The sequence below is a fragment of the Petromyzon marinus genome, chromosome 46, assembly GCF_048934315.1.
Source record: "Petromyzon marinus isolate PM22_M1 ecotype Great Lakes invasive population chromosome 46, UKy_Petmar_22M1.pri1.0, whole genome shotgun sequence".
NCBI lineage: Eukaryota > Metazoa > Chordata > Hyperoartia > Petromyzontiformes > Petromyzontidae > Petromyzon > Petromyzon marinus.
The window spans coordinates 9,102,184-9,117,197 of NC_133712.1; the positions used below are offsets into that span (position 1 = coordinate 9,102,184).

Sequence of the window (15,014 nt, forward strand, 5' to 3'; positions counted from 1 at the left end):
TACCAATTGTTACATTTTTTTTTTAAACGGCGAAGTCTTTTTTTGTTATTTAGTTTAAAAACCACGTTTTACATCTTGGTTTTATTTTTCACGCTTACAGTCAAGACTTGATCGGGGAGAAACCGCTCCCCCGCAAGCCCCAAGCCCAAATTCATCTCCAAGAGAAACATGAACACCGCGGAGAGATGCGGACGCGGATTAACGCTGAGAGACGCAGGGAGGCACGGAGGCGTGGATTTGGGAATTTGACTTGGGGGGTGGGGGGCGCAGGACGCAAAGCAATGCTGGACTCGATCACGGCCGATGGCCAAAGGATAATGAGGGAGTGGCAGGTGCCGGGTGGATTATTACATCGAAAAATCGTGGGGAGGCCTTCATTCAGCAGCGGATGATGGTATAATAGAAAAGACACAATAGGGCTCTTGCTTATCATTTACTAGACACGGTAGAGTTTCCACTACAGGGCGATACGATACGTTGTACGCTATAAGAACCACGATAACCGTCAGTTGAGTATGATATTGTCCTATCGGGATTACTGTTGCTATTTTGTCTCATATTTGTTTTTGTATTTCCTGTAGAAAATTTGAATGCAATAACAATAGTTATATTGGACCAAATTAAAGTTATATTGGTAAATACATACCTATCACTCATTGAATCAGTGCTTTTTAAAACTATTTCTGGATAAAGTGATCATATATTGTTATATATGTGACGCCATGCATTTCTGACAGCAAGCGCGCTTTAAACTGGCGTTTTAGGTTGGAAAGTTGCGATGGCTTGAAACACACTGGCAAGGCTTATGATGAGCGTGAACTGCAGCTGACTAATTTTTAAGCAATCTTTGTGTGTAGTTGGAAGTACAGCAAGGCACATATCCAGAATGTTAGTTAATGCCAAATGTAATGCCAAATTTAAGTGAAACTGATATTGCGATAATCAATATCGTGAAATTCTTTTTTTCATCATTAATTTTGTATAAATACAATCCTACAAGCCACTGACACTATATAAAGCAACATACGTTAACGTATTTCAGGGAGAGTGGCATCGTGAATTTCAAAACCAAGGCAACCCCATGCACTCTTGCACTGTAAGTCAGTCGATCTCTCTCTCTAGCCGCTCTGAAGAAGGGCCATTGCGTGAAACGTCAATCTCATGGTTTTTTTCTTTCTGTTATAAGCCAGTGTGAGTGACACGTGGTTGCGAGTTGTGTTTGCATTTTATGTTTTAAATTATTAATCAGAGGATTTAAAAAGACGAATCCCAGGTGTGATTTTTGGTCCATCCAAGTTACAGTTTCCCAATTCCCTCAAAACCTCGACTGGCACCACTCGTCTTCAGTTTACTTTCAGTTTATTTTGAAGTACCCTGTGACCTAAGAAGCTCTTGAATCGGGTTTCATCAACAAAAGCATCGGTTCCTTTGTAAAACATAGCAAACGTAACAGATCGCCAGAAACTTTTAAACAAAAATAAATAGATAATTAAGAAAAGCAATAGCAACGAATCACATAATGTCGAGTATTTAACTAAATTATCTTTCAAATATGGAACTAAAGTGAGGATTATGATTAAAGAACATATTTCAAATAAGGTATGAAAACGAAAATGGTAAAAGAGTCTGGCGCGTGCGTTGTAGAGTGCGAACACTCTCTGTGTGTGTGTGAACACTGTGTGTGTGTGAACACTCTGTGTGTGTGAACACTCTGTGTGTGTGTGAACACTCTGTGTGTGTGTGAACACTCTGTGTGTGAACACTGTGTGTGTGTGAACACTGTGTGTGTGTGAACACTCTGTGTGTGTGAACACTGTGTGTGTGTGTGAACACTCTGTGTGTGAACACTCTGTGTGTGTGTGAACACTCTGTGTGTGTGAACACTGTGTGTGAACACTGTGTGTGTGTGAACACTGTGTGTGTGTGAACACTCTGTGTGTGAACACTGTGTGTGTGTGTGAACACTCTGTGTGTGTGTGTGAACACTGTGTGTGTGTGTGTGTGAACACTGTGTGTGAACACTGTGTGTGTGTGAACACTGTGTGTGTGTGAACACTGTGTGTGAACACTGTGTGTGTGTGAACACTCTGTGTGTGTGTGAACACTCTGTGTGTGTGTGAACACTGTGTGTGAACACTGTGTGTGTGTGTGAACACTCTGTGTGTGTGTGAACACTCTGTGTGTGTGGGTGAACACTCTGTGTGTGTGTGTGAACACTCTGTGTGTGTGAACACTGTGTGTGTGAACACTCTGTGTGTGTGTGTGTGCGAACACTCTGTGTGTGTGTGTGCGAACACTCTGTGTGTGAACACTCTGTGTGTGTGAACACTCTGTGTGTGTGTGTGTGTGCGAACACTGTGTGTGTGAACACTGAGTGTGTGTGTGAACACTGTGTGTGTGTGAACACTCTGTGTGTGAACACTCTGTGTGTTTGTGTGTGCGAACACTCTGTGTGTGTGTGCGAACACTCTGTGTGTGAACACTGTGTGTGTGTGAACTCTCTCTCTGTGTGTGAACACTCTGTGTGTGTGTGTGCGAACACTCTGTGTGTGAACACTCTGTGTGTGTGAACACTCTGTGTGTGTGTGAACACTCTGTGTGTGTGAACACTCTGTGTGTGTGCATATCATGCAGCGTTTTTGTCATATTCTGCGTAAACATTTTGAGAAGTGTCGAATTGCGAATAACTTTGCCCCCGCCACAATAAACGGTCGCGATATTTCAACAAAATAAGAGCGGTCGGATTCTGAGCGAAATCGAATCGTGTTCGAGTATTTGTCTCGGAAAGGCGCCGAGAAAAAAAACGTCGGACTTTTTTCGTTAATAAATTCTATTACGACGTAAGCGATGTCCCGGAGGAAAAAAAAGAGTCGAGGGCATAAAGGGGACTTGGTAATAGTTCTCTCGCGGCCTGACGACGGTAATCCCCGCGTTTCCCCGGCAGGGAATACAAATTTGTGCCGAAATTAGCAAGCGGGATTTCTGCTTGTGTACATTTGGCCAAATAGTCACATGTCCGATTCGCGTTCACTCAATCAACATCGCAGCTGCCTGAAACCAAACGATATATATTGTTTCATATAGTCGAGCCAAACTAATTCAACTAATTAGTGCTGCATTAGAAACTGTTTCAGTCCCTTGAGATGGAAGCCCCAGGCTGAGGTAGCTTTGCCCCGAATATAAAGGGAAGTATTTGAACATTCACTGGCCTTGTCGTTTGCTATTGCGTGTGGCCTGCTAAACGTAATTGGGCCCTGACAAAAAAATCAATTTCCTTCAATTTTTGCAATGGAGGAGGGAGCAGTAGTGCAGTGGTAGTTAGCGTGCTGCAAGGATGAGAACCCGACGGTCTGGGTTTGATTCCTCACCCTGACTAAGGTCAGTCGTGAGCAATATCCCTCGTGGTCCCTGTGGATACCCCGACCCCTCAACACAACTGCATTGACCGACATGGCGAAGCATGGCCAAAGAAACCCGCTGACTTGGCATGCCATGGGGAGGCCTTTGTCCAACTCTGGATTGACCGCTGAAAGGCTCTGTAAGTAATTATTGTTATCATTACCGTCATCATATTGTGTTATGGGGAGGACTTGGTGTCGCTGTATATCCCTAATAGAGCCCAACTCCGTGGTTATTGGACGTGTGCTCTGGTGAAATTGGCATTACGATGCAAAAGCAACCTCTGTTTTCCAAGCGATCATTTCAGGTGCAGCTATTAGGATGGAAACTCGTTTCCAAGAGGCAATTAGGCAGCCAAGATTGTACAATATATTTGTGTGTATATATTGGGCCCGTCTAACGAGGAAAGTCTCACGATGTATCAGGATTATATTTCAGGAGGGCCCTGCTAAGCTCCTCACATAACGAAGCGATGTTGCTGCCGCGAGTAATCCCAATTGAGTAACTTGGAGATAATTTTCCAGCATGTGTGTGTGTGTGTTTAGTGCCCCCACATCTCCCAATCGGTGATGGGGCAGTTGTGGAGAGAGAGGAGAGTTTCCCATACCTGGGCAGTGTGCTTATGACTGGCTCCAGTTTAACAGCAGAGGTCTCACTCCGAATCAGTCGAGCGGCAATATCTTTTCATCGGTTGCGTAACGCTGTGTGGAAGCTACCTGGTCTGTCGCTCCGCACTAAGCTTCAGGTCTTCTCGGCCACGGTCATTCCCTCCCTTCTCTACGCTTGCGAAACGTGGACCCCCCTAATGGAACATCTTCGCCGGTTAGAAACATTTAGGCTGGCCTGCCTACGATCCATCCTGGGTTTAACCAGACTGGATTGTGTGAGGAGCTCACAAATCCTTGAAAGATCTGGGAAAGGTCCCATCGGTGAGCTCCTCCGGCGGGCAAGGCTGCGATGGCTGGGTCATGTAGCCCGCATGCCCAGCCAACGCATGCCGAAACAGCTTTTGTTCGGCCGGATTGAGGGGGCTAAGTGGGCGCGGCACGGGCTAGAGAAGAGATGGATTGATGTGGTACAGGAGGACCTGGAGCTGAGTGGACTTGCCGATGACTGGTACCAGCGGTGTCAAGATCGGCCTCTGTGGAGGAGGCTCGTGAAGGATGCTACTGGGCAGTTGTAGGTAGTCGCCCTCCAACAACAACAGAGGGCGGAGGAGCGACGCTCACAACAACGAGCGGAGCGCCGGGTGGCTAAAGCACAGCAGGTTGGCACAGTAGGGGGCACAGGTGGTGCATCAGCCAGTCATCTCAGTCAGTCGACCCGTGGCACTTGGGTCTGCCCCGTGACCTCCTGCCAGCGGGCGTTCGACACTTCACGTGGCCTCAGGGTGCACATAGCCTGGCACAAGCGTCGTGGTGACGTCACCACCACTTAGTGGCGAAAGGCGGTTGTTGTTGTTGTTTCAGTGCATGAGAGGGAACCGGAGAGCCTGGAGGAACCCCATTGCAGAACGGAGGTAGAACCATGACAAACTCCACGCAGAAAGACACTCGAGTCAGGAATCGAACCCAGCTATTTCTTGCTGCGGGGCACGAGTGTTACCACCGCGTCACCTGCGCCCTTGAAATACATTGCTTGTACGATACAATGCAGTTTGGATCCATATTGCATCTTAATGCAACCACAACTAAAGAGGATGTCCATCACAGCGGACCTGTGTGTAGCACAGCGGATCATTATCTCCTTGCCCGGAGAAGGTTTTCTCCAGGTGCTTAGCTTTCCTCCTCCACACAAGAGACCCACGAGGATATTTATCGAAAGTAGAGGGTCTTAATCTGGAGTACACACACCCGCTGGGGGTGTGAGATGCCCTTTCTGGGGGTGCGAGACATGGTCAGGTTTTATTTAGAAGGTAAATAATCGAAAACACAAATAAAGCACGGGCAGGTGAGTACAACTGCATTGTTTCATCAAACCCATGTATCTGTTAACATTTTTTTTTTAATATGATCGAGAACCAAAGGGGTGCAGGCTGCAGTAAAGGTGAAGAACCACCGCTCTAGAGGGTTACTTTGGCCTGCTCTTCCACGTTGGCCCAGATGTCTTGGGAGAGGCCCAAACGGATCAAAGCGGAAACAGTCCATCGACCGGCAGGTCGTGGCGTGGAGGAGTAGACAGGTCGTGGCGTGGAGGAGCAGGCAGGTCGTGGCGTGGAGGAGCAGGCAGGTCGTGGCGTGGAGGAGTAGGCAGGTCGTGGCGTGAAGGAGTAGGCAGGTCGTGGCGTGGAGGAGTGGGCAGGTCGTGGCGTGGAGGAGCAGGCAGGTCGTGGCATGGAGGAGCAGGCAGGTCGTGGCGTGGAGGAGCAGGCAGGTCGTGGCGTGGAGGAGTAGGCAGGTCGTGGTGTGGAGGAGCAGACAGGTCGTGGTGTGGAGGAGCAGGCAGGTCGTGGCGTGGAGGAGTAGACAGGTCGTGACGTGAAGGAGCAGGCAGGTCGTGGCGTGGAGGAGCAGACAGGTCGTGGTGTGGAGGAGCAGACAGGTCGTGGCGTGAAGGAGTAGGCAGGTCGTGGCGTGGAGGAGCAGGCAGGTCGTGGCGTGAAGGAGTAGGCAGGTCGTGACGTGGAGGAGCAGGCAGGTCGTGGCGTGGAGGAGCAGGCAGGTCGTGGCGTGGAGGAGTAGACAGGTCGCAGTGTGGAGGAGTAGACAGGTCGTAGCGTGGAGGAGTAGACAGGTCGCAGTGTGGAGGAGCAGGCAGGTCGTGGCGTGGAGGAGCAGGCAGGTCGTGGCGTGGAGGAGCAGGCAGGTCGTGGCGTGGAGGAGCAGACAGGTCGTGGTGTGGAGGAGCAGACAGGTCGTGGTGTGGAGGAGCAGGCAGGTCGTGGCGTGGAGGAGCAGACAGGTCGTGGCGTGGAGGAGCAGGCAGGTCGTGGCGTGGAGGAGCAGGCAGGTCGTGGCGTGAAGGAGTAGGCAGGTCGTGGCGTGGAGGAGTAGGCAGGTCGTGACGTGGAGGAGCAGGCAGGTCGTGGCGTGAAGGAGCAGACAGGTCGTGACGTGGAGGAGCAGGCAGGTCGTGGCGTGGAGGAGCAGGCAGGTCGTGGCGTGGAGGAGTAGGCAGGTCGTGGCATGGAGGAGCAGACAGGTCGTGGTGTGGAGGAGCAGACAGGTCGTGGTGTGGAGGAGCAGGCAGGTCGTGGCGTGAAGGAGTAGACAGGTCGTGACGTGAAGGAGCAGGCAGGTCGTGGCGTGGAGGAGCAGACAGGTCGTGGCGTGGAGGAGCAGACAGGTCGTGGTGTGGAGGAGCAGACAGGTCGTGGCGTGAAGGAGTAGGCAGGTCGTGGCGTGGAGGAGTAGGCAGGTCGTGACGTGGAGGAGCAGGCAGGTCGTGGCGTGGAGGAGCAGGCAGGTCGTGGCGTGGAGGAGTAGACAGGTCGCAGTGTGGAGGAGTAGACAGGTCGTAGCGTGGAGGAGTAGACAGGTCGCAGTGTGGAGGAGCAGGCAGGTCGTGGCGTGGAGGAGCAGACAGGTCGTGGTGTGGAGGAGCAGACAGGTCGTGGCGTGAAGGAGTAGGCAGGTCGTGGCGTGGAGGAGTAGGCAGGTCGTGACGTGGAGGAGCAGGCAGGTCGTGGCGTGGAGGAGCAGGCAGGTCGTGGCGTGGAGGAGTAGACAGGTCGCAGTGTGGAGGAGCAGGCAGGTCGTGGCGTGAAGGAGCAGGCAGGTCGTGGCGTGGAGGAGCAGGCAGGTCGTGGCGTGGAGGAGTAGACAGGTCGTGACGTGGAGGAGTAGGCAGGTCGTGGCGTGGAGGAGCAGGCAGGTCGTGGCGTGGAGGAGTAGACAGGTCGTGGCGTGGAGGAGTGGGCAGGTCGCGGCGTGGAGGAGTAGGCAGGTCGTGGCGTGGAGGAGTAGGCCAAAGTAACCCTCGAGAGAGGCTCTCCGGAGCTCCCTCGAGTAGAGGCCCTTCCGCCAGCAGTTGGCGTGAGCGAGCGGTTGCAGGGCTGCGCCTCCACCTCACCTTTTCCTCTAGAGTGGACCGATCTTTTGGGGCAATGGCCCTACTTCGCGAGCTGGTAACTGGGGGGTATGCAGAGCAATTATTTTATATTGCAGGCATTACTGTGTCACTCTCGTGGGCATCATGAAGCTCGTCATTATATTAAATGTGTGTCTGTGCCCTACTTACAACTACACCAATTTGAGGATGAGGAGTCGTAGTTTGGCGTCTGATTATTAACACGTGAGCAGTTTCAGAAAGGAATTATAATGAGAGTGTGCTTGTGCAGATTTGGCACGTGAATGTTTAAGTGTTTGATGGGAAAGTAGCACTCAAAGCTGTGGCAACTATGAGCTCCGTTTTTCATAGTTGTGCCACAGTGGCTATGAGATGTTAACGACTTCGCCTGGTATACAGGAGGTCGTGGGTTCGATCTCGAACCTGACGCCTGCTGCTGTATATTTGGGGTTTGCGTGTCTCTCTCTCTCATCATCATCACGGTGGCTAGGAGATGTTAACTACCTCGCCTGGTATACAGGAGGTCGTGGGTTCGATCCCGACCCTGACGCCTGCTGCTGTATATTTTGGGTTTGCGTCTCTCTCTCTCTCATCATCACGGTGGCTATGAGATGTTAACGACCTCGCCTGGTATACAGGAGGTCGTGGGTTCGATCTCGAACCTGACGCCTGCTGCTGCTGTATATTTGGAGTTTGTGGTGTCTCTGTCTCGGTGACTGCGTGGATTTTTCTGCGGGTCCTCCGGTTTTTTCCCACCACATTTAGAATCAATATGCATTTAGAGTATTTGGCTGAAATACATTTCCACACGATAAGCCCACTTTCGTTGACCTATGATTTGTGGCCAAGTCACTTCTGGAAAAAAACCAAAAAAACTCTACGTCGCTCAGTGAGCCTGACCAGGTAAAATATAAAAAAATAGTTTATAGTTATATTTTCTTACTCAGCCGCTCCCCTTGTTGGAACGAGCGAACGTGCGGCCGCAACGACTTGCGTGGGTGTTGTCGCAGGTGTGCTCTTTAGCTCAGCGTGATGTCCGACGTTTCGCCGTCCAGGAGCCGAAGAAGCTGCCGGCACGTGGAGCGAAACGTCGGACGCCGTGCCGAGCAAAGCGCGCCGGCAGCCCACCACCAGGGCGGAGAAGCTGCGCGAAGTTTCAAGCGTTGACCCTGAGCCCTGGCAACAACAACAACAACAAAAAAGAATCACAGTTTTTTTTTCGGCAGTGTCGACTCGCACACGTGCAATCGGTGGGTGCGAGTTTGTATGCAGAGAGACACAAAGGAGTCTTCGATGAGTTGACATTTTTCGGTGTGGACATTCATTGTTGGTGGCGGCGTGAATTTTAAACCGATGGGGCCATTCCGCGAACCGGCATAACCGTTGGCCCATCGTGGGCGCCCGACGCCGACATCAGACACGGGCTCCGTGGCGGATGGATAGAGATTGAGAAGGCGTGGTCATGAGCTACCGTGCTCATTACGGTGATTATCGTCGATGCGGATGGCTGGATGTGAAACACCCAAAAAGCTTGGGAATAATGAAAAAAAAATGAACTGCTGCGTTTGGCTGCATTGCCCCTCGCAGTTGAAAACCCGATAATAATAATACAAATATTTCAGAGGCTGGGCTACGGTCTTATGGCAGGTGTGCAGGGAAAAACGCCAAGATAATAAACTCCTTATAATGAAACACGTCGGCGCTCGCCAGATGTGAAGAAATTGCACGTACAGATATACTCTTAATATGAATAAGATATACTCTTCTTCTCTTAAAAATGGAGACAAAGGCTGTTTCGAGAAAAATTATCTCTCTGCAAAGGCTCTTGAAATGCACTGGCCGATGAAGAGATTCAAGCTCCCAACTGCGTGTGTGTGTTCACAGTTGTGTGGGGAGCGGTGGTACTGTGGTTAGTGCGCTGCACTACGAACCTGGCGAACCGAGTTCGATTCCCCGCTCACGGCCGCCAACACCGGTGACGATTATCTGAACCGGTCCTGGGCTTCCCTTAGGTCGACTCAGCCCCAAATGAGTACCTGGTTCTGTGTGTAGTAAACATCGCCACTGAGGAGACAAAGGCGGCCGGGCGTGGTTCTGGCCACTCACCCCCTCGTGTGCCGTGCCGGCCTTCATAGGTGCTCGCTAACAGCACTCCCACAAAAAGTTTAAAGCTAGAGGGGGATCTTTACCTTCGTGCTACGTAGCTCACTGATGACTCTGTGGGCCGTACCGCGTGCCTTGTTTGTGCGCAATGTCCGACGTTTCGCTCCGCATGCTGGGTGGGAGCTTCTTCTTCTTCCTCACTTCCAGAAGATACCTTCATCAGATTGGTCACCGGAGCGGGGGGAGACACCGTGCCGTCTCACGTTGACTTGCTCACCCTATTTTGTAGATGTGTCAAGACTGCAACGTCATTAGACCTCCTTTGCCAGTACCAAAATGTAATAGTAGGGGTTTTCCCCTTTTTTCTGGCAACAAAACTGAAACCTTTTTACAAGGATTCATGTCTGCATTAACCACAATACCTGTAGTCAAAATGCAAACAAAAAACATACAATGATAATATAGGATGCATTGTCCTTGAAACTGATTGGTCCACACCAAGGGACGGCTTTCTTTTGAGCCTCGACCCAATTGGTGCTCATCTTGCTGTGGTTTTCACACCTGATGATGATTGCTTGTGTTGAAGTCGAAACATCGTGAGAATTTTATTGCTTCCCTTCTACGTGACTTTACTGAAAGAAGCAAGAAGGAGTATGTTTTTTGCTTGCATTTTGACTGCAGGTATTGTAGTTAATGCAGACATGAATCCTTGTAAAAAGGTTTCAGTTTTGTTGCCAGAAAAAAGGGGGAAAACCATATTTTTAAGACTGCAACTGTTACGTTTCAAAGCACTGTGACCCCATGCTGGGCTCGCAAAACATTTTTTTTTTGGAGCTCGGTTAAAATGGCTTTTTTTCTTCCTGGAAACAGTTGGTGGACCTCTCGCCCTAAGTGCGACCACTGCTGCCAAAGTACCCACCCAGGACCACATTCACCCCCACCACCTCGGCGCCCCATACTCATTACCACAATTAAGACAAAGATCCCCCGAACAGGCTTGGGCAAGTGCTGTTAGCGAGCACCTATAAAGGCCGGCACGGCACACGAGGGGGATGGGTGGCCAGCACCACGCCCGGCCGCCTTTGTCTCCCGAGTGGCGACGTTTACACATCTCACCAGGGACTCATCTGAGACCGAGTCGACCTCGGGGAGGCCCAAGACCGGTTCAGATAATCGTCATTGGCGTTAGCCGTGAGCGGGAATCGTGGCGCAGTGTAGCGCTAACCCCTGGTAAACTCTCTCGTCTGAACCATGACCAGCCCAGAACCACATTCGCCCCCCCCCAACTAACTACTTCACCGATCCACACTCATTACCACAATACCACTCTCCCCAACACCCCTGATTCTGCTCATTTTCCCCAACAAGAAAAAAAAACAGCCGGCCAGCAGCCCCTCTCTGCAATCTGTCAACTTATTTTTTTGGGGGCCGCCCTGAATGTTTCAGCAACGAAGCAAAACAAACATACGTGCTGTATATAAACATCCCCCCCCTTCTTCCCTCCGCCTTGTGTGCAGTCGCTCAGCTGTTCTGTTGTTATCACGGGAGCCAATATTGTGCTGTGTTTGAGGTGTGTTTGAGGTATCAAACAAACAACAAACACCGAGAAGTGTGTCCAAGTTTATTTCAGTTGCGCTGACTTCCGATTAGCACGGTTGGCTACGTACGGTGCGAAAAAAAGTTCAACGTTGGATTATAATCTAAGGCGCTACGGTGCAGAGATGTCAACTGCAAGAGGTCGTGGTTTCCAACCCGACCCTAAATCCTGCTGTGTATATTTGGAGTTCGCGTGGATTTCTCTCCGGGTCCTCCGTTTTTTCCCTCCACATTTAGAATCAACATCACGTGCTTCGAGTATTTTGGCTGCTATACATTCCCACGTGATGAGCCACTTCGTTGAGCTATCGTTTGTTGATAGCCAGGCCGCTTCGGAAAAAAAGAGCTACCTAGCTCAGCGTGCCTTACCTGATAACAAATTTTGTTTTAATAGTTTATTTTCATTTCATTCTGGTGTGTGTCTGCACGTGCGTCATCTTCGCCAATCGTGGCGTAATTCGGCTCACCTCCCCGACCCAATCTACGTAGCATTAGGAGTAACAGGATGATGGCAAATCTTACCGGTGAGCGCAGATTTAATATACGCAGACTGTGATTGGCTACCAACAACTTTAATGCAGACTCAGGAGGCTTGTGTAGCAGCAACTAATATGCAGCAGCAGCAGCTGACACGGCGGCAGCAGGAGACTGTACAGCAGCAGTAAGAGCAACAGCACGGTCCGTGAAGCCTCGTCTGCCATCAGATTCGCCTGATACATGTGTATGTATGTTGAACTTCTTTCGCACCGTACGTAGCCAACCGCGTTTGCGGGGGAAGGACAACAAACAAAAAGCAGTTCTAAAGAATTTCGATTTAAAGCTTTCGTGACTGCAAGGATTCATCTTCTTTGGTTCTTTCGGTAAAGTCACGTAGAATGAGAATAAAATAATACATTGATAAAATAAAATAACACAATAAAATTCTCACGACGTTTCGGCCACAACACAAGCTCTCATTCTACGTGACTTTACCGAAAGAACCAAAGAAGGTCGGTTCTAAAGAAATTAGGTTTTCAATCTACATGATTTGAAAGTGCATAGCTCCAGATGTACGTAAGGCTTCTTCAGGCCAAGGGAGACCTCGTGTCGAGGTTTTCCCTCTGTGGGTGATGAGGCCTAGTGGAAGGAGGGCGACTTAAGCAGCAACTGATGGCGAAGTCACACACGCAGTCACTCCCGAGTAAAGTTAGATTACGAAATGTTATCGAGGATGCGTGGGACAAAGTTTTGCTTTGGTACTCGCTGGAGGTTACCAATGCCACGTGGCATGCAAGATATGTGAGAATTGTATTGCTGATTACAAATGCCCATGGTTGTCTTAAAAGAATAATAATTCGATAACAAGCGAACAGAAATTGAGGTCCACCGTGTGACTCCGGGGTCAGAAGCACCGGACCGGCGCTTCTGAGAACCTGGGTCTGAATCCAGGTTTCAGCCTGCCTGCGATCGAACCGGATTCTCTCAGTCCCGTCACCGGTGACCGCACGTGAACACCCCGTCACGCTACATTTGCTTCCTGCACTCAATTTTGGCTAAAATCCAGCTCCGAGCGTTTAAATTGTCGGGTTTGACTGCGCATGCGACGGACGCCCCCCTGAGCGGGTAGAAAAGCGTTGCCCTCTACTGTGCGGACCGGCGGTAGCTTGAAGGGATATCAGTGGTAGTTCTGTGATGTCCACTTCTGGTCGCACTCTTCTGTATGTATGTATGTACGTTGAACTGATTTCGCACCGTCCTGCAAGACATCCGAATGGATTTTTGTTGTTGTTTTATGACATGATAGACGTAGCACAGTCAGAGCAAAAGTTAGGAACACGATGCGCTGAAGAAGCTCTCCCGAGCGCTTTCGGCTTGTGCCGCGTGAGGTCCGACGTTTCGCACCTCAAGCTGGGGAGTCTGAAACATCACCGGCACAACTTTAAAACGCATCGCAGAGCTGCCGGGTAAACAATAAAAAAAATAAAACTAATCGGCCGACGATGTTGCACGTTTTGTCCCCTCAGCCGAAGGAGGTGAAGCCTCTCGCACAATGGCCACCCCTCGCCGGAGCTGTGGGCCCAGGTCCTGCCCGACGCTTCACGCCTCGTTGCTGCTCCCCGTCCTCCTGCTGCTCCTGCTGCTGCTGCTGGGCGGAGGAAGCTCCCTCAAGCCGCCCATCCCTCGAATCAAACTCTCCTACAAAGGTACGCCAGCCTGCCGAGCCCCCGGGCCCCGTATTGCGTTAACAGCTGTGCGGCGGGCGGAGGCGGGACGGCAGTCGGTTTAACCTCGTCACCCTGGACATCATTCAACTTTTCGTGCCGAGCGGGGCCATTCTTTTATTTATTTGCTCGTCTTGCCCCAACACGCGAGACGCCACGCTCGGTCCCCCGTTCGTGGCTTTCTGTATTTGTTCACGCGGCCTTTCTTTCCGCGAAGGCTGCACGGAGGGCTTCCTTCAGTCACGATCTGCGGTCCCCTCCCTGTCCCGTCTGCGTTCCTTTATCTCCCTCCCGTGCGGTGTTTTCGGCTGGGCCGAGTGGCCCAGGGAATGCCGCCTTAGTGGTGAGGCCTCCGCAGCGGTGGCAGCGGTGGTCGTGGTCCCAGCGCCTTCAACTCCGGGGTCTCAGGCTCGACTCTCGTGGAGTCTTGGCGCTTGCAAATACCTGGACGGCCCCTTGACACGATGGGGGACATTGGTCACGAAAGGGGCGCGTGCGTGCACGTGTGGTCGCGGCGGTGGAGATCCGGTGACCCGAGTTCGATTCCCAACTCACGGCCAACACCGTGTGACGAATATCTGAACCGGTCCTGCGCCTCCCCTAGGTCGACTCAGCCTCGAACGAGAAGCTGGTGCGGTGTGTAAACATCGCCACTGGGGAAGCAAAGGCTGCCGGGCGTGGTGCTGGCCACCCAACCGCTCGTGTGCCGTGCCGGCCTTCGTAGGTGCTCGCTAACAGCTCTTGCCTCAACGGTCTGTTAAGGCTATACGGGGGGAGGGGATCTCTGTCCGTGTGTGCGTGCGTGCGCGATTACACAATGCCCGTGGAATAACGTACAACTCGCTTGCACAATGCGCGGGTCACAGGAACGAGCGTGCGTGTTGATGTGTTTGTTGAAGCGCTGCTCCTCATTCAGCGCAGCGACATTGGGGGTTTCAAGTGGCCACCGCCGCCCCCATCCATAGCGGCGGAGTAACAGAGCACGACAGAAAACAGAAGCCGGAGGGGGCTCCGCCCCGGCGTGCTGAGACAAGAAACGGCACGCGATGATTTTGATTTAACAAAAAAATAACCCACGCGCCCGCGCGCACGACTGCAGATTACATGTCTCCCGCAGCCAATCATTAAGATGAACTCGCAGAGGGAAAGGCGGTGGGAGACTTCACTTTGCACTTGTTACGTAAACCCCAGGCACAGTGCTTCCAGCTGTCGCGGGGTTACGAGAAGCACTGCCGTTGTTTCCGCGCTGGACGGATTTCTGCGAAGACACGCAAGCGGACAGGCCACATTATAGCCGAACCACGAGTCGTTGTACACTCAGCAAGCAGCGAACGGAACGATGAGAAAACTCTCGGCCACCGTTCAGACTGCTCCGTCCTTGTAGAAGTGCAATGCGAATAATTCCCTTTTATGTATCCTGAAATGGGTTGCACTGGTTCTCAAATCGATTTTTCCAGAGGGTCCTGCTGCTGCCACCTTGCAGGGTTTTAGACAAATTTCCGATGCTTGTGATTTACCAACTCGTGCTGTCACGAGTGCGTCTCTTCGTGCAGGCGGGAACTGGAGTAGCCGGAAAAAAACCCTCCCCCCTATATACAAAGCAATAACGCTCAAAGATCCGCAGAGATGGATTTGACACGCAAAAAAAAAACACATTTTCTCTACTGCCATCACCTGTACACCTCACATCCCGGAAAGTTTTGAGAG

The 15,014-nt window shown here is 51.2% G+C and overlaps 1 protein-coding gene across 4 annotated transcripts in view; it reads left to right on the top strand.

Moving 5' to 3' along the window:
• Nucleotides 1–15,014, top strand: part of LOC116952398 (semaphorin-3D-like) — a 134,772-nt gene that overhangs the window by 57,106 nt on the left and 62,652 nt on the right. For 2 of the 4 annotated variants that reach the window (XM_032971746.2, XM_076074163.1), the window contains exon 2: nt 13,110–13,289. In XM_032971746.2, the coding sequence (XP_032827637.2) occupies nt 13,136–13,289 (154 nt within the window). In that variant the 5' untranslated portion in view covers nt 13,110–13,135. Of the gene's footprint in view, nt 1–8,554; nt 8,658–11,109; nt 11,828–13,109; nt 13,290–15,014 lie in introns of those variants that run through there. The other 2 variants (XM_076074162.1, XM_076074161.1) reach the window with 2 other exon arrangements.